Source organism: Nerophis ophidion, linkage group LG09, assembly GCF_033978795.1.
Source record: "Nerophis ophidion isolate RoL-2023_Sa linkage group LG09, RoL_Noph_v1.0, whole genome shotgun sequence".
Lineage (NCBI taxonomy): Eukaryota > Metazoa > Chordata > Actinopteri > Syngnathiformes > Syngnathidae > Nerophis > Nerophis ophidion.
Window position 1 is genome coordinate 55,604,725 of NC_084619.1, and position 16,315 is coordinate 55,621,039.

Consider the following 16,315-nt stretch of genomic DNA (forward strand, 5'->3'; position numbering starts at 1 on the left):
CACACACACACACACACACACACACACACTAGGTGTGGTGAAATTTGCCCTCTGCATTTGACCCATCCCCTTGTTCACCCCCTGGGAGGTGAGGGGAGCAGTGGGCAGCAGCGGTGCCGTGCCCGGGAATCATTTTTGGTGATGTAACCGCCAATTTCAACCCTTGATGCTGAGTGCCAAGCAGGGAGGTAATGGTCCCCATTTTTATAGTCTTTGGTATGACTCGGCCAGGGTTTGAACTCACTACTTACCGATCTCAGGGCGGACACTCTGACCACTAGACCAGTGGTTCTCAAATGGGGGTACACGTACCCCTGGGGGTACGTGAGATTTTTTTTTCATTATTCTAGAAATAGCAACAATTCAAAAATCCTTTATAAATATATTTATTGAATAATACTTCAACAAAATATGAATGTAAGTTCTTAAACTGTGAAAAGAAATGCAACAATGCAATATTCAGTGTTGACAGCGAGATTTTTTGTGGACATGTTCCATAAATATTGATGTTAAAGATTTATTTTTTTGTGAAGAAATGTTTAGAATTAAGTTCATGAATCCAGATGGATCTCTATTACAATCCCCAAAGAGGGCACTTTAAGTTGATGATTACTTCTGTGTATAGAAATCTTTATTTATAATTGAATCACTTGTTTATTTTTCAACAAGTTTTTATTTTCATATCTTTTTTTCCAAATAGTTCAAGAAAGACCACTGCAAATGAGCAATATTTTGCACTTTTATGCAATTTAATAAATCACAAACTGATTTTTAGTTATTGTTATCTTTTTTTCCCAAATAGTTCAAGAAAGACCACTGCAAATGAGCAATATTTTGCACTTTTGTGTAATTTAATAAATCAGAAACTGATGACATAGTGCTGTATTTTACTTCTTTATCTCTTGTTTTCAACCAAAAATGCTTTGCTCTGATTAGGGGGTACTTGAATTAAAAAAATGTTCACAGGGGGTACATCACTGAAAAAAGGTTGAGAACCACTGCACTAGACCCCTGAGTAGGTGCATAGGACCCCTGAGTAGGTGCATAGCCTTCCCTAAGCTTCAATCCCTTTTTTTAGGGGTATTCCCTTTTTATTTATATTTGGTTTAAGCATTGGACACTTTTTTTACCTGCACGATGCCTACCACTGGTTTGCAAAAAATATTTTTAATCCAAATGGGTGAAACTACATAATCTCCCACGGCACACCAGACTGTATCTCACGGCACACTGGTTAAAAAAACACTGCATTATGATGCTACTTTTGTTTGTTGTTACTTGCTTTTTAACATCATAGTAAGTCACATACATTGCAGGTCTGTGCAAGAATGTCATTGCACGTACACTTTTTTTTTTTTTTGTCCGCAGAAGACCGACTTCCTCTCTTGAAACAGGATGTTGGCTCAGCAAGCTGATGCACAAAACACTGAGAATAGTTTCATGCTTACTCCTTTTCATAAAAGTCATTATATAGCTATCTTAACCTCTTAACTCTTTATTACAGTTTCATTTATCCATATGTTATCTATTGCAATATTGTCTGGGCTAGTACATATCCATCAAATGTACACAAATTATTCATTATGCAAAATACATTTGTAGGAATAGCTACCTCCTGTATATGGCGCCATCTGCTCCTCTGTTTAGGAAACTAAATGTACTATCTATTTATGATATCAATTCAGTTCAGTCCGCTTCTTTTATCTATAAATGTACTTGCCGCCCTAATACGCTTCCGACACCTTTCAAAGATTATTTTAAGACCAATTCGCAAGTTTATCATCATAATACTAGACCAAGGGTCTGCAACCAAAAATGTTGAAAGAGCCATATTGGACCAAAAATGCAACAACAACAAAATCTGTCCGGAGGTGCAAAAAATTAAAAGCCGTATATAAGTGTTGTAATGAATGCAACACATGACAGGAGTATGTCTATATTAGCCTACTATCACAATGATTGTGTTGTAGGCTGACACAAATCTTTGTTGAGAGAAATGTTGAAATATAATATTTATGGACCCCAGTGGGAGAGTGGCCATGCGCAACCCGAGGGTCCCTGGTTCAATCCCCACCTAGTACCAACCTCGCCACGTCCGTTGTGTCCTGAGCAAGACACTTCACCCTTGCTCCTGATGGGTGCTGGTTAACTCCTTGCATGGCAGCTCCCTCCATCAGTGTGTGAATGGGTAAATGTGGAAATAGTGTCAAAGCACTTTGAGTACCTTGTAGGTAGAAAAGTGCTACACAAGTACAACCCATTTATCATTTATCTACCCATTTTTACAACATTGGAAAAATTTGTAAAACAGAGGCTTCTCAGAGGGTGACAGAACGTTTAGATATTACTGGTTTAGAATGGCCAAAGGTCCAAGTTAAAAAAAAAATGGCGGGCTGTCTTCTTCGAATGGATTTATAACAATCTATGCAAGCGGAAATGAAGGCAATATTACATATAGGTATACATAAGTAATATGTCACTAGAAATGCAGATATAAATTAAATACACAGAGGAAATTAAATGAGCTTAAATATCAAAACAAGTGAGGCATAATGATGCAATATGTACATAAAGCTAGCCTAAATAGCATGTTAGCGCTGATTAGCTTGCAGTCATGCACTGACCACATATGCCTGATAAGCATTCCACACAAGTCAATAAAGCAACAAAGCTCAACTTTGTGCATTCACACACAGCATAAATCATTTGGTGGACAAAATGAAACAAAGACATAGTTGCGTAAAACATATTTCACTGGCATCGGTGGAGAAGGTTATACATGTAAACAAACTCCGGTGAGTTCAAGAAGTGCCAAAATTAGTAGGACAAAATGGCACTTGCCAAATACTCCCATCAGAAAAGCATGTTTAATATAAATAGTTTGTGTCATGTTTGTCCTCACAGAGAAAAACCCTATCAAAACCAAAATATATATTTTTTCCCATCTTTTTTTATTTTCCTACATTTTTAAAAAGCTCCAGGGAGCCACTAATGCGGCGCTAAAGAGACACATGCGGCTCTAGAGCCACAGGTTGCAGACCACTGTACTAGACTAACTGATCATCTTTGTCCTATCTTTGGCCAGTTTTCCATCAAACACAGAGGTCCTTTACTCTGGAATAGTCACCTATGCATTGCAAACTCCTCATCTTCACTCCATCCATCCATTTCTACCGGTTGTCCCTTTTGGGGTCACGGAGGGTGCTAGAGCCTATCTCACTCACTAACTTTAAACATAGATTAAGGGCCAGCCTGATGAATCAACATTCTCTATTTGTACCTACCTTGTAATGTAACTCTATACTTCCTCACACACATACAAACACTCACCTAGACTCAATCCACACAAAGATTACTACTTGTCATCTTATTTTCTCTATATACTATGTTTGACTGTGTTTGTTAATTTACTGCCTTAGGTGAGAATCTTGCATAAGCCTTTTTGGGTTTCTTTTCTCACCTGCACTTATTTCTTATTGCGTATTTCTCATTACTAATTTCTTGTCTCCATGTTGTCGTTGTTTTTTACAATGTTACACCTCTTGTACTCTTTATACTGTGCGTATAAATAAATGTAATTTTTTTTTAGCTTTGTCGTCCAATTTCTCATAAAAAAGTGAAATGATCTTTCCGAGGGTCAAACTTCTACCGTAATGACAAATATAGTGGGGCAAAAAAGTATTTAGTCAGCCACCGATTGTGCAAGTTCTCCCACTTAAAATGATGACAGACGTCTGTAATTTACATCATAGGTACACTTCAACTGTGAGAGACAGAATGTGAAAAGAAAATCCAGGAATTCACATTGTAGAAATTTTAAAGAATTTATTTGTAAATGATGGTGGAAAATAAGTATTTGGTCAACCATTCAAAGCTCTCACTGATGAAAGGAGGTTTTGGCTCAAAATCTCACGATACATGGCCCCATTCATTCTTTCTTTAACACGGATAAATCGTCTTGTCCCCTTAGCAGAAAAACAGCCCCAAAACATGATGTTTCCACCCCCATGCTTCACAGTAGGTTTGGTGTTCTTTGGATGCAACTCAGTATTCTTCTTCCTCCAAACATGACAAGTTGAGTTTATACCAAAAAGTTCTGTTTTGGTTTCATCTGACCACATGACATACTCCCAATCCTCTGCTGTATCATCCATGTATCCATTTAGGTATAAACTTAACTCGTCGTGTTTGGAGGAAGAAGAATACTGAGTTGTATCCCAAGAACACCACACCTACTGTGAAGCATGGGGGTGGAAACATTATGCTTTGGGGCTGTTTTTCTGCTAAGGGGACAGGACGATTGATCCGTGTTAAGGAAAGAATGAATGGGGCCATGTATGGTGAGATTTTGAGCCAAAACCTCCTTCCTTCAGTGAGAGCTTTGAATGATTGACCAAATACTTATTTTCCACCATGATTTAGAAATAAATTATTTAAAAATGCCTACAATGTGAATTCCTGGATTTTTTTTCCACATTCTGTCTCTCACAGTTGAAGTGTACCTATGATGAAAATTACAGACCTCTGTCATCATTTTAAGTGGGATAACTTGCACAATCGGTGGCTGACTAAATACTTTTCTGCCCCACTGTAAATGCACATGCAACTTTCTAGTCATGCTTTATTATTCATTACTGTGTAAAAAAATAAGTTAGCGACCTGCTGATATGGTCAACTATTTGCATTTACGTTGTGTACCGCATGTGTGTGGGTTCTGCTGTACGTTAAACATCCTCATCATCACTTCCTGTCTCTGTGTACTTGCAGTTTGTCAAATGCGGCTATGCGGGCTCCAACTTCCCAGAGCACATCTTTCCCGCCCTGGTCGGCAGGCCCATCATCCGCTCCACGGCCAAAGTGGGAAACATTGAGATCAAGGTACAAAAGGACGTCTCTTTTATTCACGTTTATGTAAGATGCAAAGAAAAAGGGCTTGATTGATTCACTCTCTTACAACAACTGCAATATTTCAGCCAGAATTTTGTTCCATCCTGTCAAAACCATATAAGAAAAGAATAGAATAGCACTTTATTGATCCCTGGGGGGAATTCAGCACCAGAGTTTGTTCACAATAGACAATCAATACTATACAGCATTATTCTCATGTGAATAATGTAAATATATCATACATATATTCTACATTTAAGTGCAGTCAAGAAGGAAGTGATGTAAATGTACTTCACTGTTCAGTAGGGCAAAACTAACAATCACGATTAAATTGATTGATATTGAAATGGCGATTAATACCACGATTATTAATTAATTGGAAAAATGAGTTTTGTATTTCCAAAACTCAACTTTAAATATAATTTTTAAAAGTACAAATGGATATGAATAAGTTAAGAGTAAACAAATAAAAAATATTATAGTAAGAATTAAAAAAAATAACAGTAGCAATATTAAAAACAAAATTTTTTTTTTTTTTTTGCTCTTTACACTTATTTTACCACAATAGTGTGCTTTTTGTGTCAAATATACAATGAAATAAAATGTTGATTTCAATGGAATAATCCTCACATTTATTGGTGAAATACATTTTGACCAGTACTTTAAGTCAAAGCGTATTTTTGTAAATGTATCAATAAGTGCTTTAAATCAATTGTGCTTCTGGTCAGGTGCTTTTTTGAAACCTTAGTTTTGTTTGCGCAGTCAGGGGATATTGCGCACTGCGCTGTTATTGTGAAGGAGGAAAGCGTGCTGCTGTTCTGAGCTTGACAGTGTGGAGGCGACTTAAGGCTGTTTTATGAAGAAAATTAACAAAGAGGCGAGCCTCTGAACTTGCGGCTGCTATCCCGTTTGTACATTGATCTTACATGGATGATGTCGTTCACAACAACACAGGCAGATGAGATGTGTTGTGGGTGCATGGATTGTTCATGCAAGCATTAGCTTCGTAATTTAATCGCTGTTTCAAGTGGTCGTCTCCACATTGTTTAGTCCAGGACAGGGATAAATTATTATTTTCACAAACAAATGTTCATTCTTCTTACAACTTCAACATTTCACTCACATTTATGTCAGTTTCCCTAACGACAAATCTCGCGGTTACGTGAACACGGAAATCACATGGCATAATTTTTTTTGTTGAGTTTAGTGATTTTTGATTAAGCTAACTAATGCGGTGTCAAATAGAAAGTCGCAACAATTGTGAGTTCCCAAACTTCTAGTAGACTTTTATTTTTTTATTTTTTACTCATACGCTCCTCATCCGTTTCACCGCTACGAGCTCAGGAATTTGCCATTAATCGTTTTTTCCGAATACAATAATTTTATTACTTAGAAGCCGAAATTTAAATCAAGATTGATAATTGATTAATTGTCCAGCCCTAGTGTCAGGCTTCTAGTAGTATACATTTACTGTACTGAAAATTAAGTTACTAATTGACGCACGCTCGGGCGGCACGATTTTGAGAAAAAACCTAATTGCGATTTTTCTTCTTAAATTGGGGTTGGATATGCGATTTTTATATTTTACACACATAAATGCAAAAAACTGCAAAAATAACAAGTGAAGGTAGACATGTTACTTTTAGACTGTCAATCTACATATTCTTGTCTCAAAATGTCACACAGAACAATATGAAAATATTTACCTTAAAACTATTTGGCTTTATGCAGTCAGACGCAAGTCTACATCATGCTCTTAGACTGAAGGAATAACTGATGAAAACTATTCAGTGTTTATTGGGGGTGTACAAAAAATTTATATTTGAATTAATCGCGATTCTTATTTGTAAAGATTCTTCAGCGATTTAGAAATGATTAAAAAAAAGCAATGTAATTTTTATATTTATTTTTTTAATCAATCCTTTCCCGCCAGTCAGGCAAATCATATAATTGATGTAGATGATCATATCTGCTGTACTGATTTACTTTAGTAAATAAGTGTTGCATACGTCTTTTGTTGCCTTGACTTTATTAAATGTTTGGGTAGAATTTTGTTAAAGAAAACCCGTTTTATTTTAAGTAACATAAACATTTATCATAGTTGTTTGTCTATTTTATGGAGGAATGTAGTTAGTCATAGAACTGGCACCCAATTTTATTAAAGTATTGATTTTGAACTGAGAACTGATTCAGAATGGAATCGTCACCCCCAATTATTGAATCAAATTGTTTGGTGCCACAACACTCACAGCCCTTGTGTTTATAATGTAATGTAATTATAAGATATAATAATAATAATACTGCGAGTAAACATTTAAAATATAACCTTTTATTTCTCATTACTGTAGAATAGTTTATCAATGTACAGTTATTTGAAGTTAAATAACTTATCTTAAATAAACAAACAAAAAATAAAATGGTCTCATTTCTCTAAGCAAAAGTTTAACTTAAGTAAATATTGAAAAAAATGTTTCCACTTTGAAGACCTAATCACTGGATCACGACATTCTCGCTCGTTCATCCGTGCTGATGGGCTCATATTGCCAATTCGAAACTGCAATATTCCCACAACGGGACATCTTGGCTTTGTCGTCATATTTTTTTTCCTCTTTTTTTTTGGGCTGTGCAGCACTTCTCACCAGCGAGTCGCGAGGCTGTCTGTCTGTGCTTCCTGATTGTGTAGGACCTGAAAAGAGGGCTCACTGCGTTCACTTAATTCTACCGTTAAATAAATGAGCTCAGGCGCTCATAGTGAGACCTTTTCCTATCTTAGACTTGGACAAAGTTTATTGATCCACAAGGGAAATTGTTCCACCCAGTAGCTCAGTTACAAAGGATGGAAAGGATAATGTAGGTATAAAGTAGACAAAAAAATGGAAGCGAGAGACGAAAAAACCAGAGGCTCAACAAAAGTGATTGGCGAACATGTCTGTCCATCAAAAGACGGACAAAGCAACAACCTCAGCCTATTGCGTTTTTTTATCGCACTAATTTAACCCTCTATGTCGATTAATCGTGCAGCCCTAATATAACGCACGCCACCACCACCAAGCTGGATTGTAGGAAAAACCCCATTATCTTACTACTGACTTGTGTTGCCAGGTACTTAACTATGTCAATTTATGATCGATACTGCAATACAACACGTACATTGACTACGCCAAGATAGTAGTATATGGCTCTACATCCATTTTTGTAGTATTTGTCAGCTGTCCTGCTTTTCCTTCCCGCTACCGCGTTCATGTCGACTTGTACGCCTTCCCCTCTCTCTGTTTTATTCCACGCTGAAGTAGAATTCCCACAAGATGGTAAGTAAGTTCAGGATGGCGTGTGCTTTCTCTTCTTGCCTGCCATGGCGGCTTGTTTGGATTTCAACGCCGTTCTTTGCTGTTGTTTGTGTGTTTTTTTTGTTTGTAATAGTTTTGCTCACATGTCAAAAAAAAAAAAAAATCCATTGTTGTTTGCTTTGAAGTGTGCAGAAAACACAGCAAGCGGCACTAACGCACTTCCTCCATGGAATGATCCCAGCCAGCTTAAAATATTGTTTGGAATTTATAGCCTACATCACGCAGCTTCCAAAAAATATCAAGAAGTGAGCGCCAGGCGGATGTTATGGTACATTATGTCTTTGTCGTTAATCATTCACAATTCCGTCTATACAGGACAACCACTGGACATTTGCTTTTTTTAAAAGAGCTTGCCAAAATAAAAAAAAAATTATTGCTTTTAAAACATTAAAGTGTTTGATGCAGCGCATGGATTTCATCTTTGATATTCTCCATAACTTAAAGGTCGACACGTCTTGCTGTCTGCTCAAAAGCATGGAAGTACACTTTCCTATAGCCCAAACACAAAGGAAACATCATTTTGGAGCGTTTCACTAGAACATGTTATTAGGCACATTTAAACTGTCATCTCAAAAGATGTTCATTTTAAAAACTATTTCATGTAATCAGGGGAAGGATTTCCTTTTTGATTAAAAATAAATAAATAAATGCTGTCTGTTATATACCAAGGCAACGTGTCTCTGATGTTTTAATATTATGAAGTCTAAAAGCACATTTAAATCTATAAACCCAATAAAAATAATTATTTATTTCTACCATTTTGGCTTGTTTTATTTCTACGCATTAAGGTATTATACAGCTGTCTCTCATTTATCGTTGGTAATGAGTTCCAGACATTACAGGGATAAGTGAATTCTCGAAAAGTAGGAATTCTTTTTTAATAAATCAAATATTTCCATAGTGAAAAATATGGTTTACGACATTTTGAAACAGGAGTCCAAGCCAAGGACTTCCAAATTGATGGAGAGATGGAGCACTTAGAAACCTTGTATGAAACCTCAGGTCATTCAGTCGATCACAACTAGACTGGTCTTGGTTTGTATTAGAAGACCCTTCGCCTCTCATCCGAGTAGGCTTCATGAGTTCATGCTTATAGACTTGGATTGGTCAGATCCAGTCTAGCAGATGTAGTCTAAATATTTGGGGTTTTGGCACCAGCCGATTGTGTTTGAATGTGAAACTGGCCCGAGTCTTAAGGTACCTTGTTGTTATGCATGTGTAAGATATTCAAATAATACAGTCTAGTGTCGTTAATAGCTAACTAGAAACTAGCATGGTAATCACTAGCTGGAAACTGGCGCCCTAATCGCTAGCTGACAACTGGTGCCCTAGTTGCTAGCGGACAACCGGCCACCTGATCGCTAGCTGACAACCGGCGCCCAAATCGGTAGCTGACAAGCGGCGCTCTAATTGCTAGCTGGCAATTACAGCAGTACTTTCTATTTATTTAATTGCTAATTATTTATTGTATTACTTATATTTTAACCTGCAAGGTACAGTGAGTAGACTGACCATGTCACTGTTATTTCATAAGTACACTAAAGTGAGTTGGCTCAGTGCTGATGTGTATTTAAAGACATTTATAAAGTTAAACCACCACTGATAAGGTAAAGTACCACGTGATTTATGGAAAATTTTCAGGGGAAAATATGAAAAAAAAGTCTAATCAAACAGCAATTTCGTGACTATCCATTCAGTACCTCTGTTAAGGACAGCTGTAAATGTTATTTTCATTCAAAAATAGAAGCTTTTAGACATGAAACAACATCCTTATAGTCACCTATACACTCTTTTTACCGGTTCCAGTTATAGTAGACATGGTTTAAAAGACCTATACTGTAATACATAAAAGACATACACTGTAATACATAAAACATACTGTAATACATAAAAGACATACACTGTAATACATAAAACATACTGTAATACATAAAAGACAGACACTGTAATACATAAAGACATACACTGTAATACATAAGACATACTGTAATACATAAAAGACATATACTGTAATACATAAAAGAGGTACTGTACGGTAATTTAGACACAGACAGTTCTTAGAAAACTAACGTGTGATAATAGTGCAGCTTTTTAATGAGGATCTGCTGTGCAATACAGTAGTTAAGATCTGATCATTGAAGGTGAAATGACCATTTTTATGCTTGGAAAATGTATAATCAAAGCCAAATATTTACTTAAGTATGTGTTTTTGACTAATACTAGGACGTAGTCTAATGCCAAAAAACCCCTGTAACATTTTTTTTGTAATACATTTTGAATAACCGGCAAAGGTATCAACTAGGGATAGATGTTTTGACTGCCAATAAAATTACATAAAAATGTTCCCGTTGTAATTAAAGGCCTACTGAAACCCACTACTACCCACCACGCAGTCTGATAGTTTATATATCAATGATGAAATATTAACATTGCAACACATGCCAATACGGCCTTTTTAGTTTACTAAATTGCAATTTTAAATTTCCCGTGAGTTTCTTCTTGAAAACGTTGCGTAATGATGACGTGTATGCGTGACATCACGGACTGTTAGGAAATATGAGCGCTGCACCCACATACACACCTAAAAGTTGTCTGCTTTAACCGCATAATTACACAGTATTTTTGAGATCTGGGTCGCTGAATCTTTTGCAATTTGTTCAATTAATATTGGAGAAGTCAAAGTAGGAAGATGGAGTTTGGAAGCTTTAGCCACACAAACACACGGTGATTCCTTGTTTAAAATTCCCGGAGGTGAAACTTTACTATGTATCAGAGCGGTCAAGCGAACATGGATCTCGGGATCCATGTTCGCTTGACCGCTGTCAACCAGCAGGTTTCGGTGAGAAAATTGTGGTAAAAAGTCACTTCTTACCGGAGATCAGCTGAGCTTGCGCCGTCCATAAAGCTGCCGTCGACTTCCCTGAGAAACACACCTCCAACTATCAGGTACTATTAAACTCACTAAAATACTAACAACACAATAGAAAGATAAGGGATTTCCCAGAATTATCCTAGTAAATGTCGCGTTTTTCATTTTAACTTTTTTTTTCTTTTTTTTTCTAGTCCGTTGTTACCAATATCCTCAAACACGAATCTTTCATCCTTGCTCAAATTAATGGGGGAATTGTTGTTTTCTCGGTCCGAATAGCTCTTTTTGTTGGAGGCTCCCATTAAAAACAATGTGAGGATGTGAGGGGCCATCAACGGGTGATGTCATCGTCTGGGACTTCCGGTAAAGGCAGGGCTTTTCTGTTAGCGACCAAAAGTTGCGAACTTTATCGTCGATGTTCTCTACTAAATCCTTTCAGCAAAAATATGGCAATATCGCGAAATGATCAAGTATGACACATAGAATGGACCTGCTATCCCCGTTTGAATAAGAAAATCTCATTTCAGTAGGCTTTTAAATGGTAGTCTAAGTCTACTGAATTCCTGTTTCCTGTGCTAATTAACACTGGTTTGAACAGGACAATGCTGCATGGCTGGAGCTGAAACCATGTTTTTGTCATTTGCACCAGCGCCTATACTGGTCGCAGCCATGTAGTGCACGCCATTGCTCCAACACCCATAAACATAATTTCTAACAGCAAACAGTTAATTTTGTCAACATTAATATTGTCCCAATATACAACATGCATAGTAACGTACTACTACATAAGTGACGGGTGTTCCTATATTTGCTTGATGATGTAAATGTGTAAATATTAATCTTTTATCTTTAAAAGAGGTGGACCTAAGAACAGATGTCTCCAGTCCAACGTCCAGATGTCCCCCACTCCACTTTTTTTTTTCTTTTTACCTTTTTGGTTTTTGCTTATTCAGACCACATGGACAGCCCATTGATGCCAAAAGCGCACAGGATGAAGCCATAAAATAACCGCCGACCCGTCTTGTGGGCTTTTTGATGTCTCCTAAAGGAATGTTGAGACCGTGCCGAGTGCTAAAGTTTACATAGCACACAGCGCAGTGATGGCACTTAAAGCGCCAGTGTAACCTGAAGGGGGAGGGTTGGGGTAGACGGGTGCATGCAGAGGTGTGGTGCATGCTGGGTAACACGGTTTGAAGGGTTAGTTCACGGTGTAGTAGTCAAACATAGTCCCTGGTTGCTCTAAAAACAAGTTTGGATTGCCGTATTTTCCAGACTATAGAGTGCACGGGAATATAAGGCGCAAAATTTTAGAAGAAAAAAATAAGCCGCACCGGATTATAAGCCGCGATGTATAAAGGATTTATTGGAAACTAAAGAAATTTATAAAATATTTTTATTACATACCTTAATTGTATACAAACCGTGTCTGTAACACGGCAGTAAAACGGCTGAGCAAACAAAACAGAAGTTACGGTCATGGACTGCGTAAGCTAGCTCCTCAATCAGGTGAACAGACTCAATCACTCCGCGGTGGCCTTTTGGGGAATTCATGAAACTGAAACAATACAAAAAGAATGTCATTGTAAGTTAATATACAATAGAATAGAATGGACTGCCTTGTCATTATATTTGCATATAACGAGATTAAGGACTCCAACTTAACCTCTAAAGGCCTTAGTGGCCACAAGCTTGAACAGCACCTTTTAGCTCTTATTTCCAAAATTGTGTACACTACTGAATTGGGGTCTTATGCCGACATATGGACACTTATACTGCTATCTGGTGGTGTCAGAAGAGTATAACATATAATGGAATTTGGAAGAAAAAAAGTGTAAAAATAAAAATTTGCATGACACTACACATGAAGTACACGTTTGTTACTTGTGGACTCAGTACATCATATGAAAAGATTATTTTTAGTTTCTATTCTAATTAGGGTCCAATAAGCCCAAATAGCAAAGAGGAATGAAGAAAATCATGTAGACAAACAGCTTGGGCCTTAAAAGGTTAAGGTGTGGTAGTCGGGACAAAAATAAATTACACGAGAGGTAATAAAGATAAAACTAAGAAATGTAATAAACAGACGACTATCCAATGAAAATAATAAGCAATCCTGTACAATATACAAAACACTATACAAAATACAAGATACTGTACAATATAAAGAACAAGACAAGAGTACCGGAGTAATAAATAACAATCAGTGTCGGATGTATTGCATTCGAAATATTAGCTCATGCTAATAACACTAATTTTATTACATCATGATAACGCGTACAAAATATGCATGAAAACACTCCTACAGACACTTGGAGTGATGAATGAAGATTTCATGCGAGTAGAAACGCTACGAACGATTTTAAGACAGAAAGGCACTTTTACTTCTGTTTCAAAGCTTTGAACGGCAGGAAACACTGGCAATTTACCCAGCGACACCGGAAGTAAACAAACTCGTCCAAAAGATGGTGCCACAGCACAAGCGATAAAACACCCTTTCAATGTATTTGCATGTGTTTTATGAGCATTTTTTGCATTATGGCCGTCAGCGAATAAAAATCCATAAATTAGCCGCACCGTTTTATTAACCACAGGGTTCCAACTATAGGAAAAAAGTAGCGGCTTATAGTCCGGAATTTACTGTGCAAACGATGTGTCTCAACGTCATGGATTGTGCAGGACCTGATGGTGGGCGACGAGGCCAGCGAGCTGCGCTCCATGCTGGAGGTCAACTACCCCATGGAGAACGGCATCGTGAGGAACTGGGACGACATGAAGCACCTGTGGGACTACACCTTCGGTCCGGAGAAGCTCAACATCGACTCCCGCAGCTGCAAGATCCTGCTTACCGAGCCTCCAATGAATCCTACTAAAAACCGGGAGAAAATCATAGAGGTGGGCACTACTCCGAATGAACTTGTTTGTTGTTTAAAGGTCACAAGTGAAAAAAGTGGTACGGCTGCCTCAGAAATCCTCGATGCTGGAAATTAGAGAGTTTAAAAGTGCTATTAGTAAAGTCTGCGTCGATGTGCCAGTGTGGCGAGCGCCTCCCAAAAAAGGTGCATCCTCATGTCTCAAGTATACTACATTATTTCCTGTTTATATGCAGCTCGTACATAGGGTGTGCAACTTGGAATGGGCACCAAATTTGGTAATTTTATAGGCACTCCCTCAGTAATACTGAGTATGGATTCACATCAAATCAAACAGTTACATATTTTGATACTTTTGTTGCACGTCACGTCCTGTTGCAAAGTAAACACCGACTCACGTAAACAATCACTCAAGCAGCACTCAGAACGGACTTAACCCCACTCCCTCTAAGTAACGTTGCAGTTTTCAACACCAACAAATCAAGTATGCTTGGTAGAAAACGTTCAAACTGAAAGGGAGCTAGCTCTATGCTAATTTAAATTGCTTTTGCTATAGACACACTACTATTAGCTTTAGTCATTTTAAATGGCAATTTCAAAACCTCCAGATTTGGTGATGAAAACTACAACTAAGATGAATTTTTACAATCAAACAACTGTTTTTTAATAAGCACAATGTTTGCAGTATAAACACTTTGCAAGGCACAACGTAACGTATTCAGCTTCATGCAAAAAGCTACTTTCTGGTTAGACAACATACCATAGATAGCCTATACAGTATTGCTACCCAATGTCTCGGAAGTGCAACTTTATTGCAAATAAGACTTATATGTACGGTAATAAGAAAACAAGATATAATAACTGGACAGCACAGTTATAATCAGCTTATTTTTAAATGTCAGAATAACAACATTAAAATGTTATCAAAAAATGTATTAACACATAAAAGTATCGAACAACGGTACCGCTGATACCCAGGTACCAACCTCTCGGATTTCGCATCAACATTTGCAGTTGAAGTGATTGTTGTAACACGTCCTTTACTTCCAGGTGCAATAACACTCTTTAATCGCCATTCCTTCTTGACGAAGGAAGCAAACAAGCTAATAAATAGTCCGGGTGTCATGGTTTCTACAGAAAACACACACAGTCCCCTGGTGTTTCAGCAGACACCTGCACCTCACTCACTTAACCCAGACGAAGAACGTTTGAGGGATCGAGGCTGCTTCGAAGAGGGCATAGTAGGCTCAAGCCCTACTAGAAACACACAATTTTGTGTGTCTGTAGCTTTAATGCTAATGAGCTATGTGTATGTGTGGCAATATATCTACTTTTTACATATACGCGGTAACACTGCAACCTGTCCGACGTAATACATGCCATATGTCACATTGAGCAACGTAACATTGAGTGTTGCATAAGCAACACTAGCATAGCTATGTGAGCTGCATGTTAACATGTGACTTACATTGTGACATCATGCTATGTTAGCATTAGAGATGTCTGATAATATCGGACTACCAATATTATCGGCCGATAAATGCTTACAGATGTAATATCGGAAACTATCCGTATCTGTTTCAAAAAGTACAATTTTTGACTTTTTAATAAAAACGCAGCTGTACGGAGTGGTACACAGACATAGGGAGAAGTACAGAGCACCAATAAACTTTAAAGGCACTGCTTTTGCGTGCCGGCCCAATCAGATAATAATTACAGCTTTTCACAGACAAGTGAATGCAAGGCATTCTTGGTCAACAGCCATACAGGTCACACTGAGGGTGGCTGTATAAACAACTTTAACACTGTTACATATATGCGCACCAAACAAGAATGACAAACACATTTCGGGAGAACATCCGCATCGTAACACAACATAAACAGAACACAATAAATACACAGAACTCCTTGCAGCACTAACTCTTCCGGGACGCTACAATATACACCCCCCGTTTTTTTCCATAACATCAGTTGATTAATTTTGGAAAACCTTGCTACATCCTTTATACATCCGGGGGGCGGGGGACATCACAACAAAATTAGCCATAATAATGTGTTAATTCCACAACTGTATATATCGGTATCGGTTGATTTTGGAAAGGGTAATTAAGAGTTGGACAATATCGGAATATCGGATATCGACAAAAAAGCCATTATCGGACATCTTTAGTTAGCATGTTAGCTGAAGACCAAAAAAAATCTAATTTGCAGCTCCTTTATCTGTAGGTGACTGATAATTGGCAGAACTTTATTTTAAGATCAGTAGCAAAGCCTGGTTTCTTTGGGTGGTGGGTGTTCCCAGGGCAGAGAGGAGTATAATGTATGGGAACGTGAGTTTTTTC

The 16,315-nt window shown here is 37.6% G+C and overlaps 1 protein-coding gene across 1 annotated transcript in view; it reads left to right on the forward strand.

The window, feature by feature from the left end:
* The window catches only part of LOC133559487 (actin-related protein 2-B), a 40,557-nt gene that overhangs the window by 7,547 nt on the left and 16,695 nt on the right, over positions 1 to 16,315 (forward strand). Inside the window, exons 2-3 of the mRNA XM_061911304.1 lie at positions 4,768 to 4,878; positions 13,780 to 13,995. Coding sequence (XP_061767288.1) covers positions 4,768 to 4,878; positions 13,780 to 13,995 — 327 coding nt within the window. The remainder of the gene's footprint in view (positions 1 to 4,767; positions 4,879 to 13,779; positions 13,996 to 16,315) is intronic.